Below are 21085 nucleotides of genomic sequence, written 5' to 3'. Positions count from 1 at the left end.
GATCTTTGCCCAACAGACAGACGAGATCCCAGATCTTTTCTCACAGGAGTTCTCACCGGCACCACCCTGGGGGACTCGCGGAGTCCATGCACTCACTCAATCGACGATTCTGGAATGAACATCAGATATCAAACTCTCACGTCGCTCAAGTAAAAATCGAGCCTAACTCATCATAGAGTTTCATCAAGTATCATCAGTGTCTCAACAGTGTATCATGAAGAATAAGAGTACATACAATGCATGTATTAACATCAATAATCATGCTCAATATCACAAGTACCAATAATGGGTAGGCCAACAATATATCCAAATCACAAGTACCAATCTGGGTACGCCAGCTATATATCAATGTCACAAATACCAACATGGGTATGCCAACAATGTCATCAAATACAACTCAAGTCATACAGAAATCTATCCTCATAGCAATCATCCATTAATGTACAACCATATTACAAACAAGATTTAACCACGGTTTCCAATACCTATTAACACACGTGGCCTCAAGCTAACACAATAGATCAATCAAGTCGCAATACATTATTACCACTTTCATTTAACCAGCCTATTAGCTTAGAACAAGTAAATTCACTTTCTACTCACAAGTCATTCATCACAACCAGTCTAGAACTCAATCACTATCATTAGTACATTTTATCCTTCCATTTATCAACTAGATTCACTATTAATAGCATAAAATAATTAATCACATATTAAGGAAATTATCATCGTGAGACACAAAAAAATAGGTATCACCCACTACTCCCAAGTCGCAAAAAATCCATCGATACTCAAGAAAACCAAATCAAGCATCCTAAAGAATCTACAGGCCACAAGCCCGAACATACAAATCGCGTAACAATACCATCCTAGGTTTCCATCCCAAATATCCAATTCCTACACATGCATTATCCCTTCTTTCTAATACATGAATATGAGAAACTAACCGGAGTGTACCGAAAGAAAAACTGTAGCCTACCTCTTGGCCGAGTGGGTGCCACGGACATCCATTGATTCTTCAATTTGATCACCATGTTGTAATCCGCACGAAGGAGCTTTGAGACAACGTGAGGCCCAAGAAGGGTGACCAGGTTCTATTGAAGGTTTCACCCATGAAGGGTGTTATGGGGTTCGGTAAGAGGGGAAAGTTGAGCCCCAGGTATATTGGTCCATTTGAGATTATTGACTGTATGAGCGATGTAGCTTATAAGTTGGCATTACCGCCAGACTTGGTGGGAGTTCATTCGATTTTTCATGTTTCGATGCTGAAGAAGTACTATGCTGACAGTACCTACAATGTTCATATGTATTCTATGTTGCTTGATGAGAATTTGACTTACGATGAGGAGCCTATTACGATCTTGAATAGGCAGGTTCAAAAGTTAAGGTCGGAGGAGATTACTTCTGTGAAGGTGCAATGGAAGCATCATCCCGTCGAGGAGGCTCCTAGGGAGACCGACTTCGACATGTGTAGCCAATATCCCCAGTTGTTCACTCATTCAGGTATTTACTCATTTTTTTCTTTTCTTCGCTCGAGGACGAGCGATGGTTCAATTGGTATCTGATGTAATGACCCATTTGTTCGTTATAGTCTTTTCGGCATTTTCGCCCTTTTCCGAGCATTAATTAGCTCAATTTTGACCCGAGGAGACTGTTAGCACGCTTCTTGAGGTGTATAGACTGAATTCGAATAAATTTTGTGAAATATAGGCTTAAAGTGAAAAATAGTTGACCCAAAGTTGACTTTTGTGTAAATAGACCTTTTTCGGGATTCCATCGATTCTGAGAGGGCTGGATAGTCGTTTAGGACTTGTAATGACCTATTTTTTCGTTATAGCATTTTTGACCCTTTTGACCCGAGGCGACTGTTGAAACGCTTCCCGAGGTGTCTAGACTTGATTTGGGTGACTTTTTGTGAAATGTGTGCTTAAAGTGAAAAAAAGCTGACTCAAAGTTGTTATGTTGTTTGTGAGTGACTTTGTCAAAGGGACCTTATTTGGTAAATTCAAGACCGCGGGTGAGTTCGTAGCATGTTTTTATGTATATCTGTATATTTTGTTTTTATAATTTGGATTCTGTATGATAGTCGAGTTTCGGGGTTGAATTAGCGAAAACAGAAAACTAGTTTCTGGTGTACCAGTTACTGGTGTCCGCTGTAGCGGCACCAGTTCCGCTACAGTTGCACAGATGAGGTGGTGATGGTGCCGCTAGAGCGGAGATCCTACGAAATTGCCTTAGCAGCTGGGGCTGCCAATATGAGTGCTGCAGCGGTGCCACAGAACCAGTAGGGTTTCTTTCTCATAAGTTCTATATTCGTTGAGAGCACTATTGGAGGTGACTTGGAGCTCTAGAAGGCCTTTTTCTTCCTAGAGTAAGTGTCTTGGCCCTATATCTTGTTATTATAGTCTCCTAAAAATGATTCTAACCTAGTCATAACTAGAATCAAAAGGGTTTTCATGGGTTTTGGGAGAAAAAGTGTTAAAAACGAAATTGACTAATTGATGGAGTTTAATGATGAAATTGTTGACGTTTATGATATATTATCATGTTTCCATGCTTAGTAATCAATAACCCATGATTATTTTATAGAAATTCTTGAATTAAAATTAGGGTTCTTAGACCCAAATTGAGGGTTTTTTCATATAAAAAGGAGTTTGAGGATTAGTTTAACATTCCTTTGATTTTAATTATGGGTTTAGGTTAATTGGTGTTGAAATTGGTATTCTGATCATATAATTTCCATTTTTCCCTTGAGTCCCGTTTTCCCAAATGAAAGAGCGGGTTTGACACGAATAGAATATAGCCAATATGGGTGTTGTTCTTCTCGTATTCTTACATAGAATCTGTATTTGATTAGAGTTTGATTGTGAGGGCAACGAATTAGTTCGTGGTCCGTGATTTGCTGTTCAGCGTTCCAGGTAGGTTATGGCTTACCCTTGGTGAGACTTCGTATAGCGAAGCATATATTTATATTATATTGTCGGAGAAGGCATGTAAACCTTCGGGTATGAAGTTGGGTTGGATATTGCTTTAGGTTGGTCCTTGTTGTGTGATTAGGGCTAGCCACCCCATTGTGTGGTTACTTGATTGTTTTATTATGTTAGTTTGATGCCACGTGTTGTTAGTAGATATTGGGAATTGTTGTGCATCTTGATGGTGATATTATAGTATCTTACGGATGGATGTTAATATGAGGATAGAGTTCTATATGACTTGTAACCTCTTATAATATTGTTGGCGTACCATGTTGGTACTTGTGATGTTGATATGTTGTCCGCGTACCGATGTTGGTACTTGTGATATTGACCAGATTTTTGATGTTGGCACATGCATTGCACACATTCTCATGATATACTATTCATACATTGTTGGTACTTGATGAAACACTGTGATGAGCTGAGCTCAGTTTGCATGCAAGTGATGTGAGTAGCCCAATGTCCGATGGTTGTTCCGGAATTGTGGATTGTGTTAAAAAGAGATGAGACTCTGTGATCCGAGGTCATGTACGGAGCGAAATGAATGTGATAAGAGATCTTTTTGTTGTCATCTGCATACTTGAATCATACATTGAGCACTCATCTTGCATATATATATATATATATATATATATAAGGCACATTTGGCAGGGCGGTGATGATGTGGCCTCTGTTGTTTTAAATTACTTGGGAGGTTTTATACTAATTGCACGACCATTCTATACTGTGTGATATGGGATGGTTGGTAGGCGTGAAGGGTGGAAAGGTCGTCTCTATACTATGTGATACGGAGCGACATAGTACACGGACTTCGCGGGTCCCCCATGGGTTGTGCTACCGACACGTCGATGTTTCCATCCGGAGTATATGTGCACACGTTCATTGCATATACATTTCATACATTATTGCATTGAATTGCACTTGGTTTCGGTTGTGATATCCTTGTGATGTACTAGATATTCTTGTGATGTATGGATTCAGACTGAGCATTTGAGAATTGGCACACTTGGGGAGTATATGCTTCAACTTAGGTGATGACGTATACTTGGTTCTGGCTTATGTATGACTTATACTTGTTGATTTATCTTCCTATCCTGCTTTATTGTCTGAATGATGTCAGCTATGCTTAGTCGGTCGATGATACCTACTAGTACCGTTGTTTTGTACTGACCTACGTTTGCTGCATTCCTTTATGAATGCAGAGTATTAGACAGGTTCCACTCTTTTCCCTCGGGGATGACTGGCGAGGCTGCTGTAGAGTTATTCCAGGGTGAGCACGATGACGGTTGCTGCCCGGATGTCTTCTCCTTTACTTACTTGTCTTACTCTTATTTCAAGAAAGTTATATTATGAGACTTTATCATCTTTCAGACTTGTAGTATGTAGTTAGTATTCTTGTATGACCAGACCAGATCTATGGGGTTGTATTTAGTATTTCTGCACTTTATCTTATGTTGATGATTTGAGACTTATTCTATATTTAATTCTTCCGCCTTTGCTTACACTGGTTATATTGGGATAAGGGTTCGCCTATCGTAATGGGAATGATAGGCTCCCGCACGGCCTAGTAAAATGAGTCTTGATAAGTTGGTATCAGAGCCCTAGGTTACCCGATCTATAATACAAGAGCGTGTCTAGTAGAATCTTGTGGATTGGTATGATGAGCTTCGTACTTATCCACGGGATGCTATAAGACAGTTAGGAAAATTCCAATTATTTCAGTCTCTCGTGCGACTTTATTCAAATTGGTATCTAGTCGATTCCAATTGGTATCTGAACTTTCTTATCTTAATCACCCACAGAGGGTGGAAACTCGTCCTTAATTCTTACACCAACGATCAATCTATGACGTGCTGTGGAATAGAATGAGATGTGTAATAATGATTGGGATGCGTGATTCAGTTCAGTCACTAGTCATGGTCTGAGGTTTCGACTGTGTGGAGTCGCGACTAGACTCGGTTGCTGTGTGGAGTTGAGATTAGACTCGTTTATGGTGGAAGTTCGTGAGGAATTAGAAGATAGTTCAGAGGGGTACAGGGTCTCCATGTTTCAACATTGGATTGCTCGGAGTTGACAAGTGCATTAATGGCTTCTCTATAGTGGGTTTCTCGATGATATGATCAGTTTGACTTTAGCTTCGACACGGCATTATGATGGTGTTCGTGACACTGGCGAACCAATGGTGGATCAACAATTCAACCACGGTAGAGTATTAGACTTCGGTATGTGAGAACAAGTGTAAGCTCGGTGATGACATCGAATGTGGGCAACGTATTGTAACCGTGTGTAATAAAGAAAGGAAGTTTACTATAAGGACATGAAGGAAGACTTTGGTGGAAAGCGCATAGCAAAGTGAGACTTCGTAGAATATTTTGGGCATGAGTACTTTTTGAGAGATTGGGAAGGAAAAAATTGTTATCTGACACGGTTGTCATAATAAGGTTGAGACGAGTGCTAAGGGTCATTTTTTATATGATCTCGTTAATGTTAAAGGAATACTCTGTTAGTAAATGAATGATATGGTCTCATCATTGGTTGGTAATGTCACACCCTAACAATGGTAGGGCATGATGGGCACCCGACTCTCATCAGAGTCGAGCGAACCCTCAGACATACACTCTATCAAAACCTGTCATTTCAAAAACTTTTAAGAACATAAAACTTTTCCCAATAGAAATCATTATCTATATAATGATTATGAAAACTTTCATTCAACTAAGTACGTTAAACCAATTGAAATCATCTAAAATACATACTCTTTTAAAATCCACAAGCGACTCAACTGACATCACTTTGTCAACATCTCGATAAGCATGCCACATGACACTGTCTGCAGAAGTCTCTAAGAAGTAAACTGAACATTATGAGTCAGGACAGGGCCCTGACATACCCATAATCATACATATCTATACATGACTCAGCACAGCTCCAGAATGAGGTGGAACTTGCCAATCCCAACTGACGTCCAAGCATTCTAGCTATACACTTAACTTGTCAAACAATCTGGGGTTGCGGGCATGAAAGCAGTGTCCCCAGGCAAAAGGACGTCAGTACGGACAATGTACTGAGTATGTAAGGTGGTAACAAATCATAATCATAATTTGACATAGGAGAGAAGAAATCACAATCTAACCCAATACCTTCAGCCTTCGCTGGAAGAAACGTAAATGGGCACACGAAGTCTAAACACAATCTTTAAGTAAATAATGCAATCCAACACACATGTCGCTTCCGACATGTTAATAGAATGCTCCCTTCGGACAGCCACTTCCATCTAGTATCACAATAGTCTCTTCGGACGGCCGCTTCCGGCATAATAATGATGGCCCCTTCTGGCAGCCGCTTCCGGCTTAACATCACCATCATATAAACACAAACTCAATCCACAAATATCAATGTCAATTCATGTCATAAGTCACTAATTAATTCATCACAATCTAGTTAGAGCCCGTTTGGATTGGCTTGTAAGTTGCTTATAAGTTGTATTCAGCTTTTTTGAGTGTTTGGCTGACCAGCTTAAAGTCATTTTGTGCATAAAATAAGCCTAAAAAAATAATTGACCCCTTTTGTCTTATCTTATCTAAAGCAGCTTATAAGTTGAAAACAGCTTATACGCCAAAAAAAAATAAGTTAGCATACCCCAACATTTTTTTTTGGCTTATAAGCTGTTTCCAGCTTATAAGCTGCTTATTTTAAGCCCATCCAAACAGGCTCTTATTAGCCTTAGTCTCTCATAAGAAGTTATCAAATTTGTATCTTACTAGACTTAGGAGGACATACTTCCAGGTTTGAGGGTAGAATTGTTATGAAATTCTTACTACCTATATTCTACTCAATTTCATCTTATTGCCCTACCCAAAGAATAAATGATTATATCAATACAAAGGGATGATACTATGGAATGTAAATAGAAATCGTAAATGAAATGAGGTAGTTAAATCTCGCACCCCCTTTGGAGTGGTTTTGAAAATCAAACTTTATGTTTCCTTTGGTATAAAACTCATTTCCTCGAAATCATTAGTAAAACCATATACATAACTCAACTTGTCACCTTATGGGTGTTCCCTTCGGAACAGAATAGGAGTACAATATCAATAAGCCATCACAAGAAACATTTAGACCTTACTCGTCTAAGAATGGAATCATATGGAGTACATATAAAATAAATAACAACAAAAATCATGCCAAAGGAAGGAAGGTTTACCTTACATACCTTGTCGCTTACGTGATTAGCTTAATTTATGCTTCCAAACATTGGCCAATCTACAATCAAGGTAAAGGAAACCGTAGACAACTTGAAAGAGGTTCATATACTTCTATAAGCTCGTAATTAACTTTCGTAAATTCGGGCAGCATTTTACCTGTAATCTTCGCTTCCCTCTAATTCCAATTCAATTTAACAACACAATCAACAACCAACAACCAACAACAACAAGAACCATCTCATATAAGCCTCTTTAAACTCAAAGCATCAACTCCAAAAGATATATACCAAAACAGCCCGGTATACGCTTTGTATACGATATCTTCATGCACTTTATTCTCCAAAATTCAAGAACAGAACCTTATCAACAACATCAACAACAATATCAACCATAATTTTATATCAATATCCAACTAATTTTATCCATTTAATCATACCAAAACAGCCCCCAAGTTATTTGACATCCAAAAATGATAACTGAACTTTCAACGTCATTTTCTGTATTGTAACCCGTCAAATCTATCAATGATCATGGTAAGAACATCATTAACATCTTAAAAATACATTATATGAGCAGCCACCATGAAACCAACATCCCCCAAGTTCAAATTTTAGCTTAAAACGATGGCAACAACTTGTACTACACTTTACTCTTCACGAGCCTCGGAATTCGGGACCTCGAACTTGATCAAAAATCTGTTTCTCTCTCTAAGGGATCTCTTCGCTCTCTATAAAATGTTCAGGTCTTTTTGGGGTTAACTGTGAAGAAATTGCACGAATTTGGCACTTATATAGGGGTGTTGGGTCGGTTCCCACCGACCTTGAGTTGGGTTGGGCCAAGCCCACTCCCCAGCTTGACCTTTCTATCTTAAAACGTCTATAACGTTTTATCCCTATGCTGTGTGAAGGCCCAAAACCTGTGGTTGGAAAGGTATTTCAATTATCTACAACTTTCATATTTGGAGTTTCCCCAAATGCCCAAATAATGAGGGGGTTATGTCCTCCCGAAGTCAGGTCACCCAAAAACGTAACTTAAAAACATCTTTTTGGAGGGGTTACACTTGGATTTGGCTCAAGGGTCCTTCTTGAGTTGTGTTTAACTTCACATATATTGTCCATATAACTTATAATATGTCTTTTATAAAAACCCCATCATGTGGGCCCCACCTCAGCTTATGGTTATGAGGGCTATATATTCCAATCATATTGTACGAATTCAAAATATCATACTCATGCTATCCTCATGCTAATATAGTAGAATTCCATCCTTTATACTTGTAATATTTTCTCCTCTTTGAGCTCACATTAAGCCGTCTGCAACCTCAGTAATACTAAATTTTTTGGGGTGTAACAGGTAAAATTTGATTGGGTTGCAGGCTTCTGAGAGGCTAGTGATCGACTAATAGAAATGACTTCAATTATGGGCATTTGCGATAAGTTAATGATTTGGGAAGTTACTGGTTGCCACACTTCGATTTGAGGAGAAATATTGATTTTGTTCTGGGGGTTCGTTTGGCTTAGATGGATGATTAGTTTAGAGGATCGAGTAGAATTGAGCATTTATTGGTTGATAGTGATAAAAGTGTTTTGAAATGAAATATGGGAACTGAAGGATTACAATGAGGCAGCTTACTATCGGTTCAGGAGATTAACGTTCGTGGGAGTTTGGTTTCAGTGTACAGTATAGAGTGGGCTTAAGAGTTTATGGATGGATTGTATGTTCGGTTATCTCAAAGACTAAATAGAGATTAGTGGTGGACTAAGGTTGGGAACCTTGTATTCATTGTGTTATCGACTAGATCCCTCTACTAGCGTGTTATTACTCAGCTTGGGTGACTGAATAAAAAGGGGTAGTCGTGCAAGTGGTTAGAGGTATTTGGATTCGATAATTGAGGCAAGAGGAGATTCTTCGAGGACTAGTAGCATTAAGGATTTGAGTAAGGGATTAGTGAACATGGATACTTGATATGGTACATCAATGATAGGTTAGCTGAGTTGAGTTCGGGATAACATTTCGAAAATTGAGTAATGCAATTCGGGCAAGGACGCTTCAGTGAGATACATGAGGATATTAGTGAGACTGTTGTGTGATACGCTGGATTTAGAGAGTGTTCAATATCGAGTTGTAAGCGTTAAGAAAACTCTAATGTGCAGAGTGTGTGGTATAATCCTATCTCCCGGATTGATTCGGCTAGCTTGCAGAACTTATGAGTGTGCGGTATTTAATTGAGTGGATTCAAGGATTGACTACGGTATTGATGAACGTGAATTGATTAAAACAATTAGGAATTGATGAGTCGAGAAAAGGTATAGATGATTGTGAATCGATAAGAAAAGTTACATCTTAGGGATTTCTTAGGTCAGTATGGATTGTGGTGTCGTCGCCTTGCATTTTCCAGTTGAGATATGTTTGTTGCATGAGCTTAAGAAGGAAATCTACAGGGATAGACTACGTGATATGACAGAGTTCCGTGAGGTTCGTGATCCGCGAGTAATGAGAAGCATATTTCAGTGAACCGACCGGTTGAGATTTATGAGAAGTGACGTGGGGGTACACTGTTGGAAAAGTTCGTAACATTCTCCAATGAATGAGTTAGAGTGCCTAAAGAGAAAGGATTATGAAATTCCTATCATGTGAGGCTTGAGTTATATTTTTTAGGTGAGACCCTACTCGTGGTGCTATTTTATGTTGCAAATGGTATTGATTGGACAGTTCGGGTAAGCGCTTTTGATGATTAAAGACTTAGGGGTGATCGCGTGAGATTTAGAGCGGCAGTGTAAGACTAGATACTTTTGGAGAATTTACGAGCATATTAAGGTGATACTATCAGAGGTTTGATGGTTATATAATTACTGTATGAGGCTTCAGGTTTCGAGCCGAAAGGTTCGAGGCTGTATCAGAATTGCGTATCAGGTAAAGGTTGAGAAATATGAAGATTAAAATCGTAAGGTTTAGCTCTTCAGTACTAAGTTGATAACTTGGATAGGACTCAACTTGTGGAGTCGAAAGCGATAGACAGGATTTGTTATGCCTGGTATGGTTGTGATTGGTTTTGAAATTCGAAGTGGGTTCTAATTACTATTGGTAATATTCGAGAGTTGTGCATTCATTTAGGGTCAGCATGGTTCAAGTTAGGTGTGATGGTCTATGGTTATATTTCCAAGAAGATATTTAAAGATTCGATGCCTTTTGGCTCAGATTCGGGGTATGACAGGTTTATCGAGCTTTGTTAGGGTTTCCTAGTGGATTTGATGATATTTTCTGAGAATAGTTACTTGGATAGAATAATGGATTGCAATGAGCTTAGTACTGATTTGAGGAGGACCTGTTGTGCGAGAGGTCTTTATAGTGATCAGTTGTTTGCTCGACGAGATAATCAGTGGTATGGTTCCTGCATTGTGATTTGAAGGTTTAAGAAGATTCAGAACTGGCCAAGTTGGCTGCCGGTAAAACCAGTTTTGATGGAATTGCGTAGAGATCACAGATGAATCAAGGATTCTTTCTGACAAGAGTAAGGTATGGGTTCCAAATTTTGGTATGTGTGTTCTTATGTTTTTAAGAAATCGCGTATGAGAAATGACTTTTGTAAATGCGAAGGAAAGGTTAGCGAAATCAGAGTATTTTATCGGTTCAGAATAGGTTATGGATGTGACCATGTTTTAGAGGATTGCATTGGTTAGAGAAGTAGTTGTAGGCCTTTTGATTGTGTTCAGAGTGCGGTTTTATTCAATCAGAGAATTCGAGTAAAGCAATTCATTTAATTGAGGACCAGTTGCAAAGGAAGTCCGAATATGGAGATACGAGAACTGGAGCTGGAGCTAAGTTAGAGAGTTGTGACTGGTAGAGTGAACGATCAGGTTTTAATGTTACTCCTGGAAAGGGTGTCTTGCATTTTGGGAAGGAGGGCAAGTGATCCCGAGGTGTATTGGTCGTTGAGACTACCCGTTGTTGGACCCTTGTTCTACGAGTTAATTTTCACCAGATCTGTCAAATGTTCATCCGATTTTTTTCCATGGCTTCGTGTTGGAGAAGTATCGTTCTGGCGGCTTCTGTATCATTCGTTGGGATTTAGTTTTGGTTCGATGAAAATCTTTCCTGTAAGGAGAAGTCCGTCATGCGTAGCCAATATTTTCAGTTATTGCCGATTCGAGGATTTTTTTCGTCCCCTCTTCCTTGTCGCTCGAGGATGAGCGATTCTTTAATTGGTATCTGATGTAACGAACTGTTTTGCCATTAGTACATTTTCTACCCTTTTGACCCGAGGGGACCGTTGACACGCTTCCCGATGTGTCTAGACTTGATTCGGGCGACATTTTGTGAAATGTTGGCTTAAAGCGAAAAAGAGTTGACTCGAAGTTGTTATGTGGTTTTGGAGTTGACTTTGTCAACGGGACCTTATTTGGTAAATCCAAGACTGCGGGTCAGTTCGTAGCATGTTTTTATGTATATCTGCATATTTTGTTTGTGTAATTTGGATTCCGAATGTTTGTTGAGTTTCGGGGTTGAATTAGCAAAAACAGAAACTGGTTTTTGGTGTACTAGTTACTAGTGTTTGTTGCAGCGGCACCAGTACCACTATAGCGGCACCACTGGGGCGGTGATGGTGGTGCTGGAGTGGAGATCCTACAACATTACCTTAGCCGCTGGGGCGGCCAATATGAGCACTGGAGCGGTGGCGCTGCAGTGATGACGCGACCGATGCAGCGATGCCACTAAACCAGTAGGGTTTTATTAAATAAATCCTTAGTCTTTCTCATAAGTTATATATTCGTTGAGAGCAATATTGGAGGCGACTTGGAGCTCTAGAAGGCCTTTTTCTTCCTAGAGTAAGTGCCTTGGCCATATATCTTGTTATTATAGTCTCCTAAACAAGATTCTAACCTGGTAATAACTAGAATCAAAGGGGGTTTTCATGGGTTTTGGGAGAAAAAGTGTTAAAAACGGAATTGATAAATTGATGTAGTTTAATGATGAAATTGTTGATGTTCATGATAGATTATCATGTTTTCATGCTTAGTAATCAATAACCCATGATTATTTCATAGAAATTCTTGAATCAAATTAGGGTTCTTAGACCCAAATTGGGGGTTTTTCATGTAAAGAGGATTTTGAGGATTAGTTGAACATTCCTTCGATTTTAATGATGGGTTTGGGTTAATTGGTGTTGAAATTGGTATTTTGATCATAAAATTCCCATTTTGCCCTTGAGTCTCGCTTTCCTAAATTAAAGACTGGGTTTGACCCGAATTGAATATAGCCAACATGGGTGTTGTTCTTCTCGTATTCTTACATAGAATATATATTTGATTAGAGTTTGATTGTGTGGAGACTCAACGTAAGGGCTAGGAATTAGCTCGTGGTTCGTGATTTATTGTTCGGCGTTCCAGGTAGGTTATGGCTTACCCTTGGTGAGACTTCGTATAGCGAAGCATATATTTAGATTATATTGTCAGAGAAGGCATGTAAACCTTCGAGTATGAAGTTGGGTTGGATACTGCCTTAGGTTCGGCCCTGTTGTGTGATTGGGGCTAGCCACCCCGTTGGGTGGTTACTTGATTGTTTTATTGTGTTGGTTTGATGCCACGTGTTGTTAGTAGATATTGGGAATTGTTGTTCCATTTTGATGGTGATATTATAGTATCTTACGGGAGATGTTAATACGATGATAGAGTTCTATATGACTTGTGTAGTCTCTCATAATATTGTTGGCGTACCATGTTGGTACGCGTGATGTTGATATGTTGTTGGCGTACCCATGTCGGTACTTGTGATATTGACCTGATTCTTGATGTTGGCTCATGCGTTGCACACATTCTCATGATATACTGTTAATACATTGTTGGTACTTGATGAAACACTGTGATGAGATGAGCTCAGTTTGCATGCAAGGGATGTGAGTAGTCCGATGTCCGACGGTTGTTCCGGAATTATGGATTGTGTTAAAAAGATATAAGAGTCCGTGATCCGAGGTCATGTACTGAAGCGGAATGAGTGTGATAACAGATCTTGTTATTTACATCTACATACTTGAATGAGTGTGATAGAGATCTTGTTTTGAAATACTTAGGAGGTTTTATACTAATTGGGCGACCATTCTATGTTGTGTGATACAGGATGATCGGCAGGCATAAAGGGTGGAAATGTCGTCTTTATGCTGTGTGATACGGAGCGACATAGTACATGGACTTCTCGGGTCCCCCATGGGTTGTGCTATCGAGACGTCGATATTTCTATCTGGAGCACATGTGTACACAACATTGCATTGCATATACATTTCATATATTATTGCATTGCGTTGCACTTGGTTTCGGTTGTGATATCCTTGTGATGTACTTGATATTCTTGTGATGTACTTGTGATGTATGGATTGGAACTGAGTATTTGAGAATTGGCACATTTGGGGAGTAGATGCTTCAACTTAGGTGATGACGTATACTTGGTTCTGGCTTATGCATGACTTATACTAATTGATTTATCTTCCTATCCTGCTTTATTGTCTAAATTATGTTAGATATGCTTCGTCGGCCGATTATACCTACCAGTACTGTTGTTTTGTATGGACCTACGCTTGCTGCATTCTTTTATGGATACAGAGTATTAGACAAGTTCCACTCTTTTCCCTCGGGGATGATTGGCGAGGCTGGTGTAGAGTCATTCCAGGGTGAGCACGATGACGGCCGCTACCCGGATGTCCTCTCATTTACTTACTTGTCATACTCTTATTTCGAGACAGTTGTATTATGAGACATTATCATCTTTCAGACTTGTAGTATGTTGTTAGTGCTCTTGTATGACCAGACCAGATCTATGGGGTTGTATTTAGTATTTCCGCACTTTATCTTATGTGGATGATTTGAGACTTATTATATATTTAATTCCTCCGCCTTTACATTGGTTATATTGGGATAAGGGCTCGCCTATCGTAGTGGGAATGATATGTGCCCGCACGACCTAGTAAAATGGGTCGTGACAGGACTTGTGTGTGTATTTGGTTAGGTTCCCAATGCACTCAGATGCATTTTGGGACTTGGGTGGGAAATTTAAATTAAGGCATCGGGGGTTGACTCGGTAAACGAGACCTCCGTTGGGAATTCCGAGGCCACGTGCACGTTCGTAGTGTGTTTTTATGAGTGTCTATGTGTATGGTATGTGAGCAGATGGCCTCGGGAACTAGTCGGAAATCGGATCAAATGGTGAAACTTGGGTATGTTTCAGGTGTCTAGTGCCCGCTTTGGTGACACTAGCACCGCTACAGCAGTATCGCTGGAGCGGTATCCATGCCACTGGAGCGGTCCAAGGATTTTTCCTTGACCGTTAAACCGGCTCCGCTGGAGTGGTCCCAGTGCCGCTAAAGCGAGTGACGGGCAGTGTGTATTATTAATGAAGAATTAAAAGCCTTTAGACCCCCATTTACTCCCATTTCGAAATTAAAGCTTTGGGGAACTGTTCTTGGAGATAATTTGGGAATATTCTTGGAGGTAAGTCTTGCTAATTCCTTTACTCTTCCTTTAATCCTTATCATCTTGGATTCCCCCTTTCCTTTAATAATCCCTTAGTAATGGAAGTTGGAGGAGGGTTTTGATGAATCTAAGCTTGTTAATCATATATCTTTCATTTCTAGTGTTGAATTTTGGAATCAAAGAGTTAGGGTTTATAACCAAATTGGGGGTTTTAATTCAAATTCGAAATTGGGTAAATCTATGAGTTAATTTAGCAATTAGTGGTTGGGTTATGATCACCTAGTGCTTAATTTGATATTTTGCTTCCGAATTTTCTATTTTGCCTTTGTTGGCCAGTTTCCCCAATTTCTAGGGTTAGAATTGACCTAAATTGAATAGTAGCGATATTAGTATCATTCTTCATGATTTCTAATTTAGATTTCGATTATGCTTAGACCACTTGGCTTAATGCCATGAGTTGTTGATAGATGTTGGATTCTTTTTTATCAGCTTGATTATAATATTGTTGGCGTACCCACTGTTGGTAATTGTGTTTCGGTTATATTGTTGGCATACCACTGTTGGTATTTGTGATTCGGATATACTATTGGTGTACCCATTATTGTTACTTGAGATATTGAGCATGATTATTTATGTTGATACAGGCATCGCACGCACCATCATTTTCATGATACACTGTTGAGATACTGATGATAGTTGTTGAAACACTTGATTAGCTAGGCTCGGTTTTACATGAGTGACGTGAGATGGCCGATGTCTGATGTTAGTTCCGAAATCATTGATTGAATGAGTGCATGGCCTCCGCTGGTCCCCCAGAGTGGTGCCGGTGAGAACCCTCTTTGGCAAAGATTCGGGGTCCCGTCTGTCTGTTGGGCAAAGATCCGAGACGGGTGGCACTTAGACTTCGCGAGTCACACTGGGTTGTGCTATAGGGATGTCGATAATTCCGCCCGGAGTACATGTTTACACAGCATTTGCATGGCATTGCATTGCATTCACACACTATTGCATTGCGTAGCATTATGGTTTGATTTTGAGATGTTTTGGTGTTGTACTTGTGATGTTGGATGCGGACTTGATACGTTCAAACTTAACACATTTGGGATTAGATGCTTTACCTAGGAAATGACATGTACTTGGATTCGATTACATTTGATTTATACTTGTTGGTTTATTTGCTTTTCTGCTTTATTATCTGGATTGTGTTAGCTATGCTTAGTCGGCCGATGATGCCTACCAATACTGTTGTTTTGAACTTACCTACACTTGCTGCATTCCTTTATGAATGCAGAGTATCAGGTCGGATCCACTTCCATGACGCGTGGCTGATAGTCGCTTCAGCATTATCTCCGAGTTTCCAGGGTGAGAGGTCGTTCGCTGCCTTGAAGACTTCTCTATCTTTATGTCCTATTCTATTCAGAGACATAGACACTTTATGTATTATTATTCCAGACTTGTATTATTTCCTTTTAGATGCTCTTGTATTATTCAAACAAGACCCTGGGGGTATTATTATTATTCCGCTCTATTCTACTATATATATATATATATATATATATATATATATATATATATATCGTGAGACTTACTTATCTATTCTTTTCCGCTTGATTAGTTATATTTTGTGACTTTATTTATTGTTGGGTTGAGGGTTCGCGTACCAAGGTGGGAAGGTAAGTGCCTGCACAGCTTAGGCAAATTAGGTCGTGACAAGTTTGTATCAGAGCCCTAAGTTACCCGGTCTATAATATAAGAGCGTGTCTAGTCGAGTCTCGTGGATCGGTACGATGGGCTCCGTACTAATCTGCGAGAGACTATAGGACATTTAGGAAATCTCACTTTCTTTCTTTCTTTCGTGCTACTTTATTCTAATTGGTATCTCAAAAGATCAAATTGGTATCTGACTCTTATCTCTTCTCTCACAGATGGTGAGGACTTAAGCTACTATGGCTCGAGATCAGGTACCAGAGCCGGCAGCTATGGCCGGCACCCAAGGGCCAGCGACAACCAGAGGGTGCCGACAACTAGAGGGTGCGGAGAGCAAGAGGCCGCGCGACTGCCCCAGCTAGCGGCTGTGCTCCTGCGGTAGGACAACGCCAAGAGAGATCGCCGTCTCCTGAGCCCGAGGATGTGGCTCCAGCACAGACACAGCCTGAGGTTACTTCTGATCAGGCCATGCAGGATACTATGACCAGAGTCTTACTTCATCTTGATACCCAGCAGGCGGTAGCCGGTGTTACTACTCCTGGCGGGGGTTCACAGACTAGGGTTGGGGCGGAGGGCGCAGACCCCTGAGCAGGGACTTATGCAGGCAGCACATCCAATCGCAGCTATGGCTTCTCGCATTGATGCGGTACCCGCTCCTGGTGATGATATTAGGCCCACGGAGGGCGCTGCTATGACTGCTTCTAATCAAGACCTTATTGGGAGATTCATGAAGTTAGAGTCGTCGAGGTTTGCTGGTACTTCGTCTGAGGATGCTTATGAGTTTATTCTTTATATGCATGAGTTGCTACACCATATAGGGATCGTGGAGACCCATGGCGTTGATTATGTGTCCTACCAGTTTTCCGGGGACGCGAAGACATGTTGGAGGTATTTTGTGGTGTGCAGACCTGAGGTTCCCCTCCTTTGACTTGGATTCAATTTTAGTGGGCCTTTCTTGAGACACATGTGCCCCGGTCTTTAAGAGAGGTGCGTACGGAGGACTGTCTACACCTTGAGTAGAGGGGCATGTCTTTGGAGTCCTATGTGACCCGTTTCCTATATCTGGCCTGTTATTCTACTCCGTTGATCCCTACTGAGGTCGATAGGATCAGGCGTTTTGTTGGGGGACTAGTGGGCTCTCTATAGATTCGTTGTCTTCAGATGGAATCTATGGGGGCTTCCTTCCAGTCCATTATCGAGCATGCTTCTATGGTTGAGGGTGCTAAGACCCGTGCTTTTGGTGGTGGTGACAAGAGGCCACGTCAGACTGGTAGTTGTGGTGGTTCTAGTTCGAGGGGCGCCAGTCAGTTTTCGAGGCCGCATCAGCCATATTCCGGTCTTCCTGTGTATTCAGCTTTACAGGCTTCCCCTAGTGAGCCACCTAGGTAGAGAGCTCCTGAGAGTTCGTTCTCCAAACCAGTGGACAGGGCTGCTTCATCTGGGTCTTCAGTTTCTGTGTATCAGCATTCACCTCTTATAACCTGTTATTCTTGTGGCGAGATTGGGCATGTTGCTAGGAGATGTCCCCGACCCATGCGGGATTATCAACCATCGAGGACTCATATATCATCTAGTGGTTTAGGTGGGACTTCTCAAAAGGCGGTGTTCAGTCAGGCTGCGGTACTTCCCATGGTTCTAGAGGTGGTTCCCATCCAGCTACAGGTGGTTCTTAGAGTACGAGAGGGGATCTCAGACTGGACGTAGTGGAGCCCATTGTTACTCATTTCCTGGTAGGCCTGAGGCAGAGGCCTCAGATGCTGTGATTTCAGGTAGCATTTTTGTCCGTCATAGAGTAGCATTTGTGTTATTTGATCCTGGATCCACCTATTCGTATGTATCTGCATTTGATGCCATTGGTTAGGATTTGCCCTGTGATAGCATAGATATACATGTTCATGTGTCTACTCCGGTCGGAGATTCTCCGATTGTTGATCGAGTCTACCGGTCTTGTTTGGTTACTTTTATGCGGTATGACACTTGGGTAGATTTGATGATTCTTGATATGGTGGACTATGATATTATATTGGGGATTTTCTCGCTTTCTCCTTATTATGACGACCTAACTAGACAGCCATGACAGGCAACCGAAGCAAACCCACCGAGCACCTCCGAACATGCATCTCATAATCATTTCCGAGTGGACCATAAAGATAGCTCATGGATATCATAATCTGTAAGGACATATATCACAACATAACGACACATCTCTATATATAGCTTCAATAATTATGTCCATCATCACCAGCCGACAAAGCTACTAAAATGTTATACAATGATATGAACCGATAGGGCTATGAAACGTCTAACTGTACACACATGTCTATGAGCCTCTACATAGAATACAAGTGACCATAAGGACCAATACCAATCGACTGCAGCTCCGAAGTAGGTGGAGTGCTCCTAAGAATCCGCTGATAAAGCACCTACGGATCTCATCTGTCTCCCTACCTACCTGCGGGCATGAACGCAACGTCCACAAACAAAAGGTTGTCAGTACGAATAATGTACTAAGTATGTAAGGCATGAATAACGACATAACAAGAAATATGGAACATAACATGAAATAAGGATAACTTGTAAATCTGATTGCCTTTTAAGGCAGATACCATGCATGCTAACTTGAGCTTATATATATATAATGCCTGACCATATAGGTACGGTGTTATGATGCCCGACCATATAGGCATGGTGTTATCATCATTAGCCCGCGTCCGGGGTAATCATCTCACACCGCCCACTAATGGTGTCTGCCCGGCCATGTAGCCACGGTGTTATATATATATTTAGTGTCTTGCCCAGCCGTTAAGGCGCGATGTGAAAGAAAATACTTACACATAAATACAGCATGCATGAGAAACCAATTAAAAGCCACAACTCTATCGGAGTGACGTAAGGTCAGTAGCCTCCGATTATATTACGGAACAATCATCATAGCTATATCTCACCTTGAAGGGACAACTATCATAAGGTGAGATCAACAACAATGAATAAAATTAAGGAAATCATGAAATAAGCTCAATAATCTCATAATAGCATCAAATCTATAAGCTTTGGAATCTCCAAAATGGAATCATCATCATCATCATTTTCATTATGGAAAACATCTATCTTAAGCATCATGAGAACTTTGAGAATCATGAATTTCTAGCTTTTTGGGACTAAGGATATTATGGAAAACATGTATGGGTTCATAAGAAAAGAGTCATGCCTTTAGAAAGAAAGGGTTTAGCCTTAACATACCTTTTTGGTCTCCTACTATTTAACGCTTATCCTTCCAAGCTCGTAAATCTACATTTAAGAGAATTCATACTACTGTAAGGCTTATCGTCGTATGCTCATCTTAAGTCTTCAAATTAAACCCCTTTAGAATCTGCCAAAATTCGGGCAGCATATCCCCTGTTTATATCCCTAGCCAGAAATCACAATACAAACAACCAACACAACAACAACAACACTAACACAGCATCATCATCAATACCAAAATATTCCATAAAACATCCCACATGATGTTTATCAATATACAATATCAATATACACTTCCTTTCTACCCAATCAAGGAGCATAATCTCATCAACACACTAACAACATTAGATACCATCCATATACATGGAAATTAGCTCAACAACATAGCCACAACATGTTCAAAACAGTCCATATACTCAACAACTACAACACAACACTTTATGACCTTTCCTCCATAACTATTTTCACTTTTAAGACTTGCTAAACCTTCAAATCAACTCAACATAAGTAATAGGATGAAGAAAATACCGTATACTTGAATAACTTTAGCCACACCAACTTTCTTCAAGACCAAACTCACCACAACATCAAGTAGAAACAAGAACAATCACTTTTCATGAACTAGTTTGGTGTAATCTTTTTGAATTCTTGATTTAAGGGGTTATAAGTGTTTAAGAGAAGTGTATGGATGTGTCTAGAACTCCCAAGAATTGTAAATGATGAAAAAAGTGGAATAATAGGGTATTTATATCCCTTGAGAGTTGGTTCCACCGACTTTCCAAGTGGGGCTCGCAGGGAGCCATTTGGCAGCTTGGAGGCTTATCTTGAAATGCCCATAACTCCCTACTCCGATGTTGTTTTGATGAACAGTTTGTTGCATTAGAAACTAGACTTCCTGAAATTCAATTTAGGCTTTTGTTTCACTTCAAAAATCCTAATATACGAGGAGATATACCCTTCTAAAGTTGACCCAAAATTTCTATCCAAAATTCTGCCAACGTTTTTCTAAATTTTTGACAAACTTATTTTCTTCGATTTGCTTGATCCTGGAATCTTCCATAACTCTCCATACATGATATTTATCATTAATTATACTTGATAATTGTTATGTCCTTTGGTTCTAAGGTTGTCTTTCCCAGTTACGACTTACGAGATCGTAATTCATCCTTTACTTCATTGTTACGTATTTCCCATGGCTTGTATCTTTCAAAAATTCATGGGACGTCTCTGATACTCCATTAGTACGGTGAAATATGTGGCATAATCATGCTCTGAAAGTGTAACGTGTAACACTTATCACGCGATCTTGGACTTTCACGACAAGACAGTTACCTTAGCCATACCGGGTATTCCTAGGCTTGTGTGGAGGGGTACTCCTAGTCCCGCTCCGAAGAATATCATTTCCTTCCTTTGGGCGAAGAAGTTATTAAGTAAGGGGTGTCTATCTTATTTGGCTCATGTTCGTGATACTACTACTGCATCTCTACCCCTTGAG

The 21085-nt window shown here is 40.3% G+C and overlaps 1 protein-coding gene across 1 annotated transcript; it reads left to right on the top strand.

Annotated features, from left to right (window-relative positions):
- Positions 1–1112: 1112 nt before the first annotated feature.
- On the top strand, positions 1113–1626 carry LOC132607751 (uncharacterized). Its single transcript, XM_060321833.1, has 2 exons — positions 1113–1503; positions 1592–1626. The coding sequence occupies exons 1-2, from the start codon at positions 1113–1115 to the stop codon at positions 1624–1626; spliced, it is 426 nt and encodes a 141-aa protein (XP_060177816.1).
- Positions 1627–21085: the final 19459 nt, after the last annotated feature.

This window comes from Lycium barbarum, chromosome 8 (genome assembly GCF_019175385.1).
Source record: "Lycium barbarum isolate Lr01 chromosome 8, ASM1917538v2, whole genome shotgun sequence".
NCBI lineage: Eukaryota > Viridiplantae > Streptophyta > Magnoliopsida > Solanales > Solanaceae > Lycium > Lycium barbarum.
The sequence above is the reverse complement of the archived record's forward strand: the minus strand, read 5'-3'. Positions and strand labels throughout refer to the sequence as shown.